The sequence below is a fragment of the Panthera uncia genome, chromosome D1 (genome assembly GCF_023721935.1).
Source record: "Panthera uncia isolate 11264 chromosome D1, Puncia_PCG_1.0, whole genome shotgun sequence".
Classification (NCBI taxonomy): domain Eukaryota; kingdom Metazoa; phylum Chordata; class Mammalia; order Carnivora; family Felidae; genus Panthera; species Panthera uncia.
Window position 1 is genome coordinate 39,934,501 of NC_064808.1, and position 19,301 is coordinate 39,953,801.

At 46.7% G+C, this 19,301-nt stretch overlaps 2 protein-coding genes across 2 annotated transcripts in view; one reads left to right on the forward strand and one right to left on the reverse strand.

Annotated features, from left to right (window-relative positions):
- Positions 1-19,301, reverse strand: part of LOC125913211 (L-lactate dehydrogenase A chain) — a 968,541-nt gene that overhangs the window by 787,077 nt on the left and 162,163 nt on the right. The gene's annotated exons all lie outside the window — the stretch shown is intronic.
- ABCC8 (ATP binding cassette subfamily C member 8) overlaps positions 1-19,301 on the forward strand; it is a 77,566-nt gene that overhangs the window by 5,982 nt on the left and 52,283 nt on the right. The window contains exons 3-7 of the mRNA XM_049618428.1: positions 423-544; positions 6,399-6,565; positions 8,222-8,464; positions 9,285-9,473; positions 16,386-16,550. Coding sequence (XP_049474385.1) covers positions 423-544; positions 6,399-6,565; positions 8,222-8,464; positions 9,285-9,473; positions 16,386-16,550 — 886 coding nt within the window. The remainder of the gene's footprint in view (positions 1-422; positions 545-6,398; positions 6,566-8,221; positions 8,465-9,284; positions 9,474-16,385; positions 16,551-19,301) is intronic.

Below are 19,301 nucleotides of genomic sequence, written 5' to 3' on the forward strand. Positions count from 1 at the left end.
CTGTCACTAACAGGCTTGTGGTGTACGGGTCCCCGTACTGCCCAAGGGACCCCAGGGACAGGAAGCCAGCTGTGTTCACTCCCAGAGAAGTGGTTCCAGGCTGAAGACTCTCCAGCTGTGACTGCCAAAGCTGGCTTCCCCATGGCAGGTTCTATAAGCGCGAACCCAGGGAGAGAAGGTCATGAGTTCCAAAGCCTGGATACTGAGCCCTCATAGTCTCATTGTGTGGACTCGGGGGCCCCTAACTAAAGAGCATGTTTGGGATCTGTGTAGGCTGGGCAGAGCTGTCAGTATAAGAAGTGGAGCTGTGTGTATGATCCAGAGGCCCTACTGTGTGCTGAATCCGAAGCGTAAAGCCTGGGCTGCGCTATTGACCCATCTACCTCCAATCTCTCTCTCTTTCTCCCTCTCCCCCATCCCAGGGTGACTGAATCCCGCCATCTCCACCTGTACATGCCAGCCGGGATGGCATTCATGGCTGCTGTCACCTCCGTGGTCTACTATCACAACATCGAGACCTCCAACTTCCCCAAGCTGCTGATAGGTAGGGGAGAGGGAGGGGAGGGGAGAGGGATGGTTACCTCCATTCATTCCTTCAGATAACGTTTTCTGAACACTGACTATGTGCCAGGCATTGTTCTAGGTGCTAGAGGTTCAGAAGTGGAGCTGAAACAATCCCTGCCTTCTGGTGTGGGAGAAGACAGACAGGCAAAGAGAGTGAATAAACAAATAGGGAGGAATGATGCTGTGAAGAAAAGAAAGCTGAGCAAGTCTTTGAGTGTGATGGCTGTATTTCTGTCTATATAGGGTGGTCAGGAAAGATCTCTGATGAGAGAAAGCGTGTGGGTATTTAGGGGAAGAAATTTTCCGTGGTTTGGAATAGCAAGTGCAAAGGCCTTCTGGTAGGAACAAACTGGCAAATAGTCCAGTGTGAGCAAAGCCAAAAGAGGAAGAGAAAGAATGGCAAGAGAGGAACAGAGAAGACACCTAGGCTTTGGGTCTGAGCACCTGGGCAAGTGATGGTATTAATAACTGACATGGCAAAGGAGCAGGGGCTGGGGTTTGGAGGGCTGGGGCGGGGTTGGGACATGTTGAGTTTGAAGCAGCCAACCCATGTGTCAAATGAGCAGGTGAATAAATGAGCCGGGCACTTGAGGGAGGTCAGGACTGGAGATGTATACTTTCAGAGGTCACGGGCTTACAGGTGGCATCTAAAGCTTGAGTGTGGATGAGGTTACCTGGAGAGAGAAGACCTAGACCCCAGGACCCCAGAGTTAGAGCCTGCAGTTTGTGAACATTTAGAAAGATCCAAGAAGGAGTGCCTACTTAGACCTTCTGACACTATGTGGCTGGGGTCCCGGGGAATGACTATTGATGTTTGTTGAGCATGTACTGTGTGCCAGGCTTACATGCATTATTTCACTTGATTTCCACAATCTCCATATGGGTATCATTGCTATCCCCATTCTACAGATGTGGACACTGAACTCAGAGAGGTTACAAACAATGACAGCGAACATTCATTTAACACTTGCTATGTGTCAGATATGTCCTAAACATTTTACATATATTAACTCATTTGATCCTTACAACAACACTAAGAGGTAGGTACTATTATTATCTCCCCTTTACACAACAGGAAATTGAGACTCAGAGCTTAAGTGATTTTCTAGTCTTCCCTACCGGTCAAGGGGCAGAACCAGGTCTAGATCCCAGGAGTCTGGCACCCAAGGAGGCTCTTAACTGCTTCTGAGACTGTGTGTCTAAGGGTAATCAAACCACTTGGGCCAAAGGTATAAATCTGGAGGTCTACCTCTGTGTTTGGCTCAGTCTGCATGTCGAAGGTCAGGGCTGTACCTCTGACTGTTAGGCTGTGGTCAGACTGTGTGTCATTAAGTCAGGCTATGATTTTTAGGAGTCACAACATCTAATTGGCATCTGGAGTCTGGAACACTCTGTGCCAAGCCAGAGACAGCACAGTGTCATGAGGGGGCAGAGGGTATTTTCCCATGTAGGGTGGGAGCTGGGCTCTGTCAGGATCATCCAGGTTAACCCCCTACCCAGGTGACCCCATGAGAGTGTGGTCGGGAGACTAGGGGGCACAAGTTGAGAGAGAGAGATGTTAAGTACAGACTTCAGAGAGCCTTCCTCTCCTGAAGACTCAGAAGCATCTCCTCATGCAGAGAACCCCTCATTAACCCCAGTGCCTGATGGACTGTTGCCCCCAGAAACATCCTGTCTGGTCATTTGCTGAGTTTATTTTCTCATTCTCCGGAAAACATGTAATGTTCTTTCCTTAAAGCACAAATTACCACCTATCGATGGACCATTCTTCTCCAAAGAACAAGGACTAACTCCCTCCATTCCCTTTTGGTAGAGCTTTGCTCTGCAGAGCCAGAAATTCTAGAACAGGGAAAAGCAGAGAGGAGTACCCAATGAGCTGCAGGCATTGAGGACAGTGGGTATTGGGGAGCAGCTGGCCCTCTGAGAAGACTCCTGTCTGGTCACAGGTCTGGAATCCTGCAGAAAGGTGAACCCACAAAATGACCTTGGTCCTGAGGCACCAGATGAGATCAAGGAAATGTTCTATGAAAAAGTCACATTTGAGCTGAGAACTGAAGGATAGTAGGAACTACCTGGGAGAAGGGAGAGGAGACCATTGCAGGCAGAGGGAACAGCATGTCTTGAGACAGGAGAAGCACGTTAGGAAATCTGGAAGAAAACCAGTGACTGGAATGCAGAAAGCAGAGAGAGCTGAACTTTGAAGGCTGGAGTGGCAGGTGGGAACCATACCAGGTGGGTATGCCTATCCTAATGCCCTCACCCACGGATAGATGGCATTTGTCCCTCTCTGGGAAGGTTCACCATCTTGGCCTAGTTCCCAGCCCAGACTCAGGCTGGGGCAGACCCCAGGCATTAGCCTTTATCCCATGGCATTGAGGATTAGGGTGTGTGAGGGGTGTGTGTGTGTGTGTGTGTGTAACTTATACAAGAAATTTATTATTTTAGCCACTTTTAAATGCACAGTTTGTGACATTAAGTACATTGACATTTGCACAGCCATCATCATCCAACCATCCAACCATCCATCTCCAAAACTTTTCATCTTCCCAGACTGAAACTCTGTATCCATGAAACAGTAACTCCATATTCTCCTCTCTCCCCTATCCCTTCATCCCCTCAAAACCACCATTCTACTTTCTATCTTTACAAACATGACTACTCTAGGTACCTTGTATAAGTGGAAGCATACACTGTTTTGTCCTTTTGTGACTGGCTTGCTTAACTTAGCATAATATCCTCAAGGTTCACCCGTGTTGTAGCATGTAGCATGTAGCATTCTGACGAATGTTCTTTCTTTTTAAAACTGAATAACATTCCATTGTATGGATATGATGCATTTTGCTTATCCATTCATTTGTCAATGGACACTTGGGTTTCTTCCACCTTTTAGTTACTATGAATAATGCTGTTAGGAACATGGGTGCATTGAGATCATATTTGATCACATACATTGCTTTACAGAGGCAATTCTGGAAGTGGGCAAGAGGGAAAGAGGAGAAGTCATGAGAAAGCCCTCCAGGTAGTGCAGGGGACATATGATGGTGGCCACTGAGGAAATATGATGGTGACCCAGGTGGCCCAGATATTTAAAAGTAAAGTAGACATGGGGTGCCTGGGTGGCTTGGTCGGTTAAGCGTCCGACTTTGGCTCAGGTCATGATCTCACGGTCCGTGAGTTCGAGCCCCGTGTCGGGCTCTGTGCTGACAGCTCAGAGCCTGGAGCCTGTTTCTGATTCTGTGTCTCCCTCTCTCACTGCTCCTCCCCTGTTCATGCTCTGTCTCTCTCTGTCTCAAAAATAAATTTAAAAACGTTAAAAAAATAAAAATAAAAAAAGTAAAGTAGACAGAACTTGGTAATAGGTGGGGTGTGGAAAGGGACAGGGAAGATGCTGGGGTAATGAGAATTCAGAACCTAAAACTTGCCCACAGCCCCCCTGTCACACCACTGTCCTTTTCTGCTTTTCTCTCAGTCAAGCCCTAAGCTTTGGCTGAGGGCTGCGATGTCCGGCACTGTGGAAATAACCCTTGGGCTTAGTCCTGGGTCCACCACTAACTCCCTGTGTGACCTTGGACACGAACTCAGACTCCATGAGCCTCAGTTTCTGTATCTGGACAGGAATTATAAGTCCCTGTCTAAGTCACAAGATTTTTATGAAGAGCAAATCAGACCACATCTGTTAAGACCCATGTGAGGCATATTTTCAAGTCTTGGCTCCCAAAAGTGACCTTCATGAAGGGCCAAAGAGGTTCTGATGCTCAAGTCCTGTCTGGGGAGTGTAGGTGTGGGGGCAGGGTGATGGCCTCCAGCTGTGGGATCCCTGTGACCTCGTCACCAGACCAAGCTGAGGGGTTTATCATCCCAGTCCTGTCAAGAGGTGGGTAGCACGCAGAAAGCAGACACTTCTGCCCCCTATCCTAATGCCCTCACCCAGGAACCTGAGATAGATGGCATTTGTCCCTCTCTGGGAAAGTTGACCATCTTGGCCTAGTTCCCAGCCCAGACTCAGGCTGGGGCAGACCCCAACTTTTGTCTCCAAGAGATGCCCTGGCATTTGTGTGACCAGGCCCATCTAGGGATGGAGGGCAGCTTGAAGGTGTCTCCTTCTCTGTGGCCCCACTAGAGAGGAGCTCTAGGGAATGTAGGCTGACCTTATCTGCATAGGACTCTAGGGAGTGAGGGGGAAGGAGCTGCCTACGCTAAAGCAAACATCTCCTAAAGGGGGGCTTATTATTGTTCCTTCCTCTGGTTGCCAGCTGACAGTGGTTTATTGGCAGGTGGTAGCGGTGAGAATTTAGAGATTAGAATCTACTGATAGCTTCTGATGATTATGGTCCCAGGTCTGAAATCTGGAGATAATAAAAATATTAACAGCTGATGTCCAAAGAGCACCACCTGCTGTGTACCAGGCCCACTGTGCTAAATGCTCACAGCAACCTTTGAGGAGGTGCTGTTATCATCCCCATTTTTATGGGTGAAGAAACAGAGGCCTGGATGGGTTAAATGATTTACCCAAAGTCACATAACTATTAAATTACAGGATCTGAGCCCAAATATATCTGCCTGCAAGGCCCTGTTCTAACCACCATACACACTGCCTCACAGAACTGTGACTTCCTTTTTCGCATCCCCCAGTCCCCCAGGCTCCATGAGGAGCATCATCATGCTGTAGTGGGCTCTATCCTGGGGACACTCAAGCTTGCAGTGAGCTCGGGCAGGTCACAACCTCTTTAGGGCCCCTTTATAGAGGAGGACAGCTATGAAATGAAAGAGTGGGTCGAAGGATCTTTAAGATTTTCCAGGCTGGGGCGCCTGGGTGGCTCAGTCGGTTAAGCGGCCGACTTTGGCTCAGGTCATGATCTCATGGTCCGTGAGTTCAAGCCCCGCGTCGGGCTCTGTGCTGACAGCTCGGAGCCTGGAGCCTGTTTCAGATTCTGTGTCTCCCTCTCTCTGACCCTCCCCCGTTCATGCTGTCTCTCTCTGTCTAAAAAATAAATAAACGTTAAAAAAAAAAAAAAAAAAAGATTTTCCAGGCTTAGAAATTCCACAAGCAAACCACTATAGGGCGGAGGCTCCAGGCATGGGCTCCACATCAGGCTGGTCCAGTTCCACCTCCCGACTGAGCAGTTACTTAACCTTTCTGAGCCTTAATTCCTTTGTCTGTTAAATCAGGGGTGATGGCACTTTTCCCCTCACAAGGTTGTTGTAAGGAATAAGTGAGATAATACTTAAAGTGCTCCCTTGGCACGGCGCCTACAACTTAGTTAACTTCAAGACATAATTTTCCTATTTTTCTTACTAATTACTGTAAAGGGAAATTTAGCTGACCAGCTTGACTTACAAAATTAAAAAAAAAAAATTTTTAGTGTTTATTTTTTTATTTTTGAAAGAGTGAGAGAGAGAGAAAGAGAGCGAGCAGGGGAGGGGCAGAGAGAGAAGGAGACACAGAATCTGAAGCAGGCTCTAGGCTCCGAGCTGTCAGCACAGAGCCTGACACGGGGCTCCAACCTACGAACCGTGAGATCATGACCTGAAGCGAAGCCGGATGCTTAACTGACTGAGCCACCCAGGCGCCCCTTGACTTACAAGATTATGAATGTTTTGAACATACCTATCATGAATGTTTTAATGTATGTGTACCATCTGAAAATTACACACATATATTCACACACACAGCCTTTTCCTCAGAAATGTGCTCTCACACCCATAACAGTGGCTTGTTCACACAGATACGTCCTCCCTGACATACTTCTTTTCTCTCCTTCTCTTCCACACACTTGCACACACATGACTGCACACACATGCAAATCCACACACACATGTCCTCTCCCCTGCAGCCCTGCTAGTCTACTGGACCCTGGCCTTCATCACCAAGACGATCAAGTTCGTCAAGTTCTATGACCACGCCATCGGCTTCTCACAGCTGCGCTTCTGCCTTACGGGGCTGTTGGTGATCCTCTACGGGATGCTGCTCCTGGTGGAGGTCAATGTCATCAGGGTGAGGGTAAGCAGACCACTCCTGAGCCACCCCAGCACCCATCTCAGGACACACCTTAGCCAGGGCGGGGCTTCTGATCAGTGTCCTTCCCCTGGATGTGGGCCCCCACCCTGCTTCTTAGCCAAGCCCTAGAAGCAGTCAGCCTCCTTTACCCACCCCCAAAGGAGAGTTGAGGCCGGTGGGGGAGTTTTGAGAGGAACATTCCATCTGGTCCCACTGCCCTCTACCCGAGGATCCCAGAGGGAATGGAAGTGATAGGATGTGTTGCCAAGGTTGAAGGATTCTGAGTTTAATCCCATAGAAGAGGGAAAAGAGCTTCAAGTACTGGCTTCTCCAAGCTCTGTTGTTGTTTCTGTTGTTTTGGGGGAAGGGAGTTAATGCATTCATCATAGTTTCATATATACCTGAATGAGTAAATGTGGCTGCATACATGTCTTTGGTCTTGTTTTGTTATCATTTTTGCTTATTCCCTTTACCTCTTTCCTCTCTTCCTACTCTATGCTCCCCAGACCTTCTCCCCCCCTCCCCAAGTAACCCAGATAACAACCTAATATGTGCACTTCCATTCTTGGTTTTTATTAGTATAATATCATATACTTGTATCTACTTAAGGTTCTTTTTTCTCAACACATGTAAGAGTAAGGTTTTTCCTCTCAATGTTCATTTTATAAAAATAGGATCATATTATACACAGTTTTCTGCATTTTGCTTTTCTCATCCAACAGATATCTCTTAGGACTCCCTCCAAGTCTGGTATGGCTAATTTAGTTTTCTTAATGGCTGCATAATATTCCATCATGTGGATGAGCAATAATTTATTCAGCCATTACCCTATTGATGGGCATTCACTGTGTTGCCAAGTTTCTGTCTTCACAAATAATGGTGTATTCAACATGCTTCTATCTTTATGTATTGCTGTTTTTATTTCTTTGGGATAGAGTCCAAGGAGTGGAGTTGCTAGTTCAAAGAGTCTGTGTATTTTAAATTTTAATCAATGTTGCAGATTGCCTTCCAGAAAGACTATAATCTACTAGCAATGAATACGACAACCGTCTCCCTTCCTCCAACAAGCAATGGGCCAGCCCCATTTGGGTGATAAGTGTTAAGTGCTACTTGCATTTGCATTTCTCTGATACCCCTGTTTAGTTGGTGATTTACAGGGTACAAAGGCCAACCTCACTCCCTGCCTCAACTGACCCTCACAGCACCCCTGGGATGCAAGTACCACCCACATTTTAGACTTTCTAAAAAGGAAACTTTTTAGAGGAGACTTGTCCAAAGACACCTTGCTAGTAAGTGGAAGAGGCAGGTCTGCAGGGCTCCATGTCCTGCAAACCCGACATGAAACATGGTAATGTCCTCAGATCTGTGGGGAAGATGGTATACGAGAGATTTCTGTTCTTTCCCAGTCCTGCTTAGATCCAACCCAACCCAGCCAAGGGGATACAGAGCAGACCTCAATGAAGTGTTATAAGCCAGGAGGCCCTGGCACTGATGGCCAGGAGGTGTGGAGGGGACCCATTTCCTGGGAATAGGCAAGAGATGGCCCCCTATGTTAGAGGTCAAGGGTGGGGTGTCACAACCCCAGATCTTTTCTGGGGCAAAGTGGAGGGTGGTGAGAAGTTGTAGTTACCCATCCCCTGTGACCCATGTGCCCCACAGAGATATATCTTCTTCAAGTCGCCAAGGGAGGTAAAGCCCCCTGAGGACCTACAGGACTTGGGGGTGCGCTTCCTGCAGCCCTTCGTGAATTTGCTATCCAAAGGCACCTACTGGTGGATGAATGCTTTCATCAAGACTGCCCACAAGAAGCCCATTGATCTCCGAGCCATTGGGAAGCTGCCCATTGCCATGAGGGCCCTCACCAACTACCAGCGGCTCTGTGAGGCTTTCGACACCCAAGCGGTCAGTGGGGGCCCTGCCTCACCATCCGTCCCCCTCCCTTTAATTTACAGTCACAGATGGGGACCTCAGAAGGCATCAGGTCAAACCCCTGGTAGGGCCTATGGAGGGGAAGAGGCTTGCCCTGAGTCACACAGTGAACCAGGGACAAGTCCAGAACTAAAGATTCATAGGACTGTCACAGCTAGAATGGCCCTTACACCCTTGTTGTCCACATGGGGGAAACTGAGGTCCTGAGAAGGGATGTGACCCCACTGCATTCCCTCATGTCCTATGTTCTTCCTTCTGGAGTTCAGTGACTTATCAAGGTGGGAATGTTCACCCATATTAAAGCAGAGATTTAGTGGCCTGACACTTGCACGAATTCTGTAAGTTGAGCCAAGTAGGGGGTCTCCCTCTATCACTACCATGGAAACGGAGTCCTGAGAAAGGCGCAGAACTGGCCCACAGCTGGTAGGTGGCAGAGCCGGTGTCCCAACTCCCAGTCCAGTGTTCCTTTGCTGCCTCTGCCCTAGCATGGGGAGGAGGGGTAGACACTGAGGCAGATGCAATGCAGGTGGTGACGAATGAGTGTGCCACATGCTGTGCTCATCACATGGTCCCTGACCGGCTGTGTGACCTTGATCAATCATCTGGCCTCAGTTTCCCCATCTGGACTGTGTTGGTGTTGAGAGGGCCCACCTCACCATGCACTTGATGGTTCAGTGATTTCTTCCTGGAGTTCACCTGTCTGCAGAAAAGTTTCCCCAGGCAGCAGGAACCAGGGACTTCCTGGGAGGCCAGATTCTGCCATTCTGACCAGGCCATCGGTCTCTCTGGGCAGCAGAAGGACTCGCAGAGCACACAGGGTGCCCGGGCCATCTGGCAGGCACTCTGCCGTGCCTTTGGGAGACGCCTGGTCCTCAGCAGCACTTTCCGTATACTGGCTGACCTGCTGGGCTTCGCCGGGCCGCTGTGCATCTTCGGGATTGTGGACCACCTTGGGAAGGAAAACCGCGTCTTCCAGCCCAAGGTAGGCCATCCCAGGGGTAGAGCAGGGCATCCTTTGGAAGATTTTCCCTTGTACATGAGAATGTGCAAGGGGCCAATCACACACGCACAAAGCCCTTGGCAATATCTCCCTCTAGAAGATGCTCTGCATGTGGTTAACAGAAATGCCAGGGGGCAAGCTTGTGCCCCAGGAAGATTTATGATGCTCTTGCCATCTCTTCACCTTGCCATCATTGCCATAATTCCTCTCCCAGTTATTACTCATTAAGAAAGTTGTAGGAAGTACATTTGTTTGCTCAGTGTCTAGGGCTTCTGTGATTTGTTGGATATGTTGGCTTCAGTTTACATCATCCTAATGGATTCTAAACAACTTCACAATCTGTCTTCTTCAGTTCTGTATATCCTGGCATTCAAGGCTCTACAGGGACATCTTGGAGGTTGCTGCTGGGGGTGACAAGAGGGAAACCTCCATGAGTTTCTCCCCCCCATTCCAGATTTCACTCAAAGCTGACCCAGTTTTATGAATATGTGGGCCTTTCCCATCAAAAATTCTTTTTACAAAAGGATTCCATGTTTTAAAAGTACTTGAAACTCATTGGATTAGATGATATCCAATGGCCTTTGCAGCTTTAAAGATGCTACAGACTGAAATCCGTTGGACGAAAGAAGCAGGAAATCTTTGTGGGGGTTGATTTTCCCTGCTGGGGCAATGGCATCCCCTCTGGGGATGAGGGTGGGGTACTTTATTCCTTTATCTGTTTCCTTGCTGCCACTTAGGTTTAGATGGCCACAAAATGGAAAACTTTTCACGTGTAACAAGGCTCAGAGTTTTATTTTCCCAGCAGGAATATCATTGTAAACTTCTGGCCACAAACAGACAGTCTGAAAATGGTGCTGAGAATTGCTAATTAGGGACCTTAATGATTTATGACATTCCCTTGTGTAATGCTATTCATCTCCTTGGCTCTAAGATCGCAGAGAGCATTTAATCCTCTGGAGGTTTATATTAAGTTTTTTAAGAGATATAATTAATCAGCTGAGCACTTCTGATCAGCAGTATGAGACACTCCAAATCTGTTTGTCTGATTTATTCAGCAAATATTTATTGAACCCTACTCTGTGCCAGGCCTGGTTTGGGCTGTGGGAATCCAGAGGCAATGGTTATGATGAGGACCATTCACAATACTGACAACCACGTCCTGACCACTTAACGCATGCACGGCTGCTTGTGGGAATTATGCATGTGTTGTCACATCTCATGCCTAACACAACCTTTTAGGGTAATTTTTTTTTTTTTTGGTAACAGCTTTATTGAGATATCATTCACATACCATATAACTTACAAAGTAGGTATTTTTATCTACATAAATAAAAATTTATGTAAAATTTTTATCATTTTACAGATGAGGGACTTGAGGTGTGGAGATGTTAGGTAACTTTCTTTAGTGTTTCTCGGTTACTTGGCGACAGAGTTGGAATCTGAACCCAAGTCTCTTTCACTCCATAGTATATATCCCCTACTATGAGGGGGTGTATACAGGGAACTGTAGGAAGAGGGAGTGACTAACTCAGCCAGTAGTCATGGATAGCTTCATAAAGGAGCTAGCATTTGAATGGGGCCTTGACATATGAGTATGAGTTGGCCAGGCTAAGATGGGCAGATTTCTAGTTCAACACGAATGTAAGGACTCTTCTTGCTTATTTCGACCTTGATGGCTTTTGAGCCTCTGAGCTGTACTTGGCCCCAAAAGAGAGAGGAAGGGCCATCTCCTCTTGTCTACAAGAGTGTTACCTTCAGTTCTAGTCTGACCATAGATGACTCCAGAATACTCTACATTGATAACCCTGTAGCAACAGGGCCTGTTGTTACTATTGGGGGGCGGGGGGTGTCACAGGCCAGAGCCCTTGTCAGCTTGTCCACATTGTTGTCTTCTTCCTGTGTTTCCCAAAGCTCTGGTGGGCTTCTGCTGGTGAGAGAGCTCTGAGGCAGGATGTGCCAGAGAGGTAATGAGAACAGCACTTAGAATTTTAGCTCATCCGAACGTTAGCTTTGCGGTCTCTTTTCTCTTTATTTGTGTACCAACCCTGGGATTTACCGCCCTCTCGTTGGAATGCTCTTGTCCTGGTTACTTGTCAGTACATAAATCCCTGAGACAGATGGCTCTGCCTCAGTGGCTGCAGGCCTTATCAGATTTAATATTTGTTCCCTGCAGCCCAAATACAATCAGCAAATTACAGACACTGAAACAAGAGGTGAAAGTAAATATAGTCTCCAGTGTCAGCAGCAAAGAATCCTCAACCGTGTGGTTGCCTGGGATATGGCTTAATTCTCATTTGGGCTTCTGGACCCAGAAAATGGGGCAGAGGGGTCATTTATTGAGGTCATTTGGTTCATCCCCCTGCCTCCCAATGGCTCTAACTCAGAGAGACAGGTGCTGTTCTGGTCTTTATGAACCTACAAGGACAGAAGCTCTCTAGCTACGTGTGCCAGCATTTAACAACCCTCTCTGTGAGAAAGCCCTTCTTTCCACTCAGCCTCAATCCACGCTGCTGTAGTCTGCACAGCCGGACACGACTGTTTACATCATTGTCAGTGTCTGCCCTGTCCTGCCTTCCCTTTCCGGGACACTCGCAGTTGGCAGGAATCACACCACCCTTGGCATCTGCGAGGACAAACATTATTTCTTCTTTAATTCCACACTCCTGCCCCGTCTGCCACACCCCGGGGAAAGCTGGGACCCTGGCTGGGAGCAGCCCATGACCTCCCCCTCTACTGCCTCCTCTCCCACCTAACCCCCACCCACAATCTGTCACCTGCTGTGGATGCCACTGATCTGGCTGCAAGGCAAGGGAACTGGATTCATAATGAACTGCCAGCATCTGAAACCTGCCAGCGCTGCCCTAGGCCATTAGTTGAGCAGAGAAAGAACAGTCTGGGTTTGATCTGAGGGCCAAAGCTTCAAACAGCCTCTAACCTCAGAGGGGAAACGTGTGTAAGTTTGTGAGTGTACGTGTGTTTCTGAATGAGTTCTCCTGGAAACTGTTTATGATTCTGTATGTATGTCCTTCTATTTGTCCTGTGTCTCTTGGTTTATCTCTTTCCATGTGTGTCTGTGTCCCTATTTGAGTACACGTATTTGTAGCTATTGTTGTGGGTGACTGTGTAAATTTATATGTGTTTCTGTGACTTTGTGATGTCAGTGTGTGGGCTGGTCTCTTCATGGCAATGCCCATGCAGCTGCTCTGGCCTGGCAGGACTCCCTTCCTCTCACTAACCCCTCTCAGCCACCAAGACTCAGCTCAGATGTCACCTCCTCCAGGAAGACTTCCTCTAATAGGGTTAGATTCCCCTCCTCTGTGCTTCCATAACATCCGGGGCTTGCACCATCAAAAACCCCTTGTCTCTTTCCCAACTTGACCCTGAGTCCCCTACGACAAGAACTGCATTATCTGACCTCCGGGTGCCCAACACCCAGCTCTATGCCTGACATTCAGGAGGCACAGGAGAAATGATTCTTCAGGGAATCATATAGAAGTTGCCACATATTGAGTGCTTATGCTAACTAGATATTTTTAGCTGCATTGTTACGTTAAATTCTCACAACAACTCTCTGAGTAGAAACCTTTAATGGCCTCATTTTACAGTGAGGAAACTGAGGCTCAGAGAGTTTGAAGAACTTACATAAAGACACAGTGGCTAATATATAATGATCTAGGACTCAAACTCAGATGTGGCTAACCTCTAAATCCAGGCTCTAAACCACCATAACTGGTTATAGATGGATGGTTGGGTACACTGGCCCATGAGTGTTCAAAGATAGTTGTCATTGTTTTCACCCAGGGTCTTCCAGGGCTGGGACCTATGGGCAATGAATCTTCTGGTTCCCGCCAAAATAAGAAGCAAAAGCCCATGTGATCCCTCTCCATTAAGCTCTAGAGAACAAGGGAAGGAGGGCTTTCCAGTCATATCTCTGGCCAGACAGGGATAATGAGGGTCAGAACTATAGAGTCAAGGGTCCTAGGTTCTAGTCCTACCTGTGCAATGAACCCAGCTCAACTGCAAAATGGAGAAATGTAGGGGGGCCTGGGTGTTTGTTGAGCTTCCAACTTCAGCTCAGGTCACGATCTTGCGGTTTGTGAGTTCGAGCCCCACATCGGGCTCTGTGCTGACAGCTCAGAGCCTGGAGCCTGCTCTGGATTCTGTCTCCCTCTCTCTCTGCCCCTCTCCCGCTCACACTCTTTCTCTCTGTCTCTCTCAAAAATAAACACTTAAAAATGGGAAATGTATAACTTCTATAAAAAGTAGATGGGAAGGAAGAGCATATACATTGATTGATTTAAAATATGTATTGAGCACCCCCGGAAACAAACACAGTTTCTTTCCCTGAGAGCTTGTGAAAATGTGGGACGAGGGTATCTGATCTTCTGAAGCATTTAACTCCCACCAGATGTCATGTTGCAGGTCCTTGGCCTTTCCTCTCTAGCCTTCAAGGTGCTGGGCAATGTCAGTGCCCTCATACCCATTTAAACCTCCCCAATGCCTGCCTTCCTTGGGTAGTAGTACCTCAGGTCTCTTTGGCTAGTTTAGTTCCCACTTCTTAATAAAAACTTAGCTATTCTGGGCTCCATACCTTTTATGTCTCTCTTTGAAGAGAGATCAATAATGTCCTAATGACTTATACCTACAGGAAGATTTTCATTTTAATAGGCCACGAAATTCTTGATCCAAAGAAATATAGTTTCTGACCCTGTGGTGTGTGTGTGTTATGGGGGGAAGGGGTCAAGGTTTTGCCTTTAAAGCTGCAAAAAAAGAATTTGTTGTTTTGTTAAAAATGTGAAAACAATGATGAGTGTATTTAACAAATGCCACCCGTACTCTCACCAACATATGTGATCACTTGACTTTTCTAGTCCTCATTCTCCAGCCTATGTGTTTTCTGATCATTGTGACATAGCACATGCATGGCAGTCCTTGCTGCTTGAGAGCTTTTGTGATGATCAGTGTTCTTGAGTGTGTGGTATTCCCATGAGCATCATACCATACCTAACCATTCTCTATGGTTGGACATTCACATGGCTTTTCAGACTCTCCCCTTGCTGTAATCCAGAGATAGAATACTTTTTTCACATACAGCTATTTCCTGGTGTGAAATTATTTCCTTTGGGGTAAATTCCCATGATGTGCTTTGTTGCTTTAACATAATGGGCTCCATTCTCCAGAGCTGGGTCTCTGCAGAAGATGATAGAACCTAAGAATTCCAAAATGTGTTGGATAGGACCAGGCTTTCCCAAACCCACATGCCTTCTTTTTTGACTGAGAACCAGCCAAGTGGCCATGTTTCTGTCCCCCACAAGTCATAAGCTTGTAGCTGACAATGGGAGACTCAAGGTCAAAAGGCTGGATAAGGCTTTGGTAGTACGTCTAGGGTCATAGTTTTGGCATCACACAGGTTCATGTTTACATGTTGTCCCTTATCAGCGTGTGACCTTGAACCAGCCACATAGCCATGCTGAGACACCATTGCCTCATGTACAAAATTAGGCTCATAATGGCATTCTTCTCATTAGTGTATTATGAGAATGGAGTTTTGTACCTGATAAATATTGTATCCTGCCTGTAGGATACGGGTCTCAACCCCTGCAGCCTAATTTTAAGGTCCATTTTGCTGCCTCCAGCCCACCCCCACCCTCTACCCTCTCTTTTCTCCTTCTGCTTTTCCCTCTGGTTCTGTGACAAATGAGACAGAGTCAGGGGTTCAGGCCTTGGTAGGGCCTTCCTCTATGAGACCTCAGTGGTCTCTCTGTGTCTGCTTCCTGCTTCCTCTCTCTGTGTCTGTGAAAAGCCTCCTTTCCCACAGATCCAGGGAGAGATGATAGACGTAAGCTCCATGAAGCAGGGCTGGTTTAGAAGGCCCAGATCTTTTCTACTACCATTCGATAGCCCTGTATCCGAGATCCAGGAATTTCTGACTCTAGGAAAAAAGACTCCTTTTAGAGTTCTGACCCCTTGGACCTGATCCTGGCCATAGACATGCCCTCAGCCTCCTTCTCATCACTATGTTCCCACCACCCTTTAGCCTGCAGCAGCTCCTATCCCCTTTCAAATGGCTTTTGGAGTTCAGGGCAGAGTCTCAGAAAGGGGAGAGAGTGCTGTCTTCATGGAAACATTGATGTGGTTCTGCTGGGGAGCAAAGGTTTAATCAGGATCAAAGTTTTCCTGGGAGTTATTGATGCTGAATTTGGAAACAGGCATGCTGTTGTTTCCTGGTATCTTTAGCAACAGAGTCAAAATGTTTGGTTTTTCCCAGTGCTTATCATCTGAGATCTTGCTAGAGGTGCAACAAGAGGACCTTCGAGTTAAAAGGATGTCCCGGGACCCCACAAGGCTCAGGGGCTTCTAAAATCTTCTCCAGCCTATTATAGGTGATGACTTTTCATCTCACCTGGGAGCACTACAGTTTTCCCATTGGTCTTTCTTCCCCAGAAATTTCTACAGGGCAGGCTGTCGGTGAGTGTAGGACAAGACCTCAGCTCATTCCGGTTTTTTTGTAGCAGAGAACACACGTTGTGGGATTTGTTCAGGCAGTTCTGGTTTTGGCCGCTCTGTGATTTGCTCTATTTATTCTTGTTCCATTCAGAGTGATCTCCCCTGGGCCCGGTGGCCACAAAGCTGAGAGTCATATTTATGGGCATGAGGTTAGAACTGGGCCACATTCTGTTCTCCTAAGTAGGATGATAAAGAGGGGATAGGCACCCCTCCCTGTGGCTAGAAGAATGTTTAGTTGGATTTATTAGTCTAATTTCCCTCATAAACAGCTGCATAAAGCTTTGCAAGCATGGAGGGTCTTATAATAATGGCCACTGTGGCACAGTAACAGGTGCTAATGGCGGTCATTTTGCTAGCAACGACAGCCACCTCTGAATTCTCTTTCAGACACAGTTTCTCGGGGTTTACTTTGTCTCATCCCAAGAGTTCCTTGCTAATGCCTACGTCTTGGCCGTGCTTCTGTTCCTTGCCCTCCTACTGCAAAGAACATTTCTGCAAGCATCCTACTATGTCGCCATCGAAACTGGAATTAACTTGAGAGGAGCGATACAGGTACTTTTTGCAATACAGGCTAATTATGTTTTCACTTAGCAGTAAGAACCGCCGTTATTCATCCTCATGGGCACTTAAGAATAATTCCGGTGTGAGTTTATCTTTTTGTTGCCCTTTAGCAGTGCTTTGAAACAATAACCATTGACAAAGAGGTGTAGGAAGAGTGCAAAGTGCCTTGGGCTGGACTCAGGGAGTGCGATAGTTCTAGCCCTGGTTCTGCCTTGCACGAGGTCTGTGATGTCACCTGCTTGGCCTAGAATGGGACAGATGTCACTAATGGGTCACCACATTCTTTCCTGCTGAATGCACATGCAGCGTCAGACTCCTTCCCCAGATTCTGTCCCAGGGGTCTGCTACCAGTCTTCTCTGGGTGCAAAAAAAAATAAATGAGCTTGACTTACTGGGACTAGAGAGCCTCTAATGTCTATTTGAGCTCTTAAATCTTGGCCCAGCAAGATTTATTTGAACTCTTAAACCTTGGACCTAGTCCCTTGGATCTAGGTCCTTCTTCCTTCCCCCTGTGGTTTCCTTCCCAGAGTGGGTTTAAAGGGTGATCAAAATCAGGAAGGATTCAGGGCACTTTTAGGCAAGGCAGTGACGAGAGTTGTCCAAGCCCTAGTATTCTCTTTAGAATTTTGGTTCAGCCATTGGAATGGGGAGACCCAGTGAGATGGTGGTTTAAGTAGGACAAAAGTTTGTTTTCCACACACAGTCAGGGCTGCTGTGGCAGCTGCACACTTGTCAGAGACCCTGGCTCCTTCTGTAAGGCTGCCAGCCTGCTCATGTGCCTTCTGCCCCATGGCTTCAGATGACTATTGACATTGCCAATGCTGGGCCTACACTTAAACCAGCAAGAGAAGAAAGATGGGACAAAAGGAGGGAATGCTGCCTTCTTTTAAAATCATAATGCAGAAGGTACACATGTCCTTCTTCACCCCATCGACGAGAAATTGGCCATGTGGCCACACCTAGAGAGGCTAGAAAGTGTGGTCTTTGTTCCTGACAGCCATATATGCCCTGCTAGAAATTCTTCTCGTGAGAAGGAGAGAATGGATATTGGGAGACAACTAGCAGATTCTGCCATACCCAGAAATTCCCATGAAGTCAGTAGAACACTCAGAAGTTGTGACTAAATCCCAAAGCCACATCACACTTCAGGACAGAAATATTTCTCATTTCATTATTAACATTGACTGGTCCTTGGGAGCCAGGATCAGAGGCTTTGCAGAAAAGGGACTGAGAGGAGAAGGGTATGACCTGGGCTGGGGACCCTGTCAGAGTCCAAACTCTGGTTATCTTAGTACAGTCATGTGAATGGTGCCCCCTGGAGTTGTGCACAGATTGTGCATCTGTACATGACAACGCTGCCCATCCCCAGTGGTTTTTCACTGAGAAAACAGAATCATTTCCTCATCATGTGAGAGTGGTGGAAAGAGCCCAGGAAAATACAAGACCCTCTGAGATTCACAGGGGCTCAAAGCTAGGAAGAACAAAGTCATTTCTCAGTTCAGAAAACCTCTCTGAAAATCTCAGCCTCTGCGCAGACTCTTCCATTGACTGGCAGGCACATACCACCATAGACAACAGCCAATTTTGTAGTCAGTTTTGTAATTAAATCTTTCTACTTGTAGGTCATAAATTACACACTAGCCCAGTATTTTCCAATTACGCTAAAAGAGCCAAATATGGTTTTTAAATGGATTAGCATGTAATTGTTCTTATCAAACTGTCTGAATCCAGGAGAGCTAAATTCATATGCCACAAAAAGAAACTGCTGGTATTAATTATAAAACAAATTAGAAGAACAAACCTTTTTTTCAGAGATTTACATAAAATTGTAGATAAAGGTCTACGTCTTCATGGGTTTGAGAAGAATGACAGTTCTTGAATGAAAAGTTATTAAGCCCCATGCTTGTATTATATATATAATTTGTGGACATAAACCAGCTATCAGTCAATTGTGGATTTCTGTGTATCCTAGCCTTTACTTAATAATGCTTTATTTGATAGATTACTCTATGTTCCTACTTCACTAAAACTAAATTTACTATTATTCTTTGAAGACTGATTTCACATAACCTGGGCCGTGCCTAGATCTGTCCAAAAATGTCATTGCCATTATTTTAAACTGTACCCATGGTGTATATAAACTCAAAAAAGACATACGATAGGTTCATGCTTTAAGCAGACCTGATCCACAAGAAAGCTTGGGTTTTACAAAAGATGAATTTAGGACTGGGAGTCCACCTGACAACAGAATGCACAATAGAATTTCATTTAAGAGGAGGCATCCCTAGGACGTTGAAGACAGAAATGCATTTCTCCTTGTTTAAGAGCACATAACTTGAAAATTGCCATGTTTCTAGGAGGCACGATCACTCTGCACACAGAGCTTTTAGGATCAGAGCCCACAGGGAGCCATTTCCATGGCTGCTCCCCATCTGCCCTGAGGAGACAGAACAAGGTCCTCTGGGGGCAGGACTCCCATGGTGGTGGGGCTGATCGATACTTGTATGTCATGTCTCACGAAAGACCTTCCCAAGCTGATCCCTTGTTTTGTTTCAAGTCTCAGTTAAGACAAGACACGGCCTCCAAACACACCCCTCCCCTGGTTGAAGACAGCCACATTAAAACAGACAGCTGCCCCACTTTATCATTTTTATGAAGTGTGTTCTCCACTGGCCTCTGGCAAACCAAGAATACAACAGGACACGAAGATCACTTTTAAGATTTAAGAGCTAATTAAGTCCT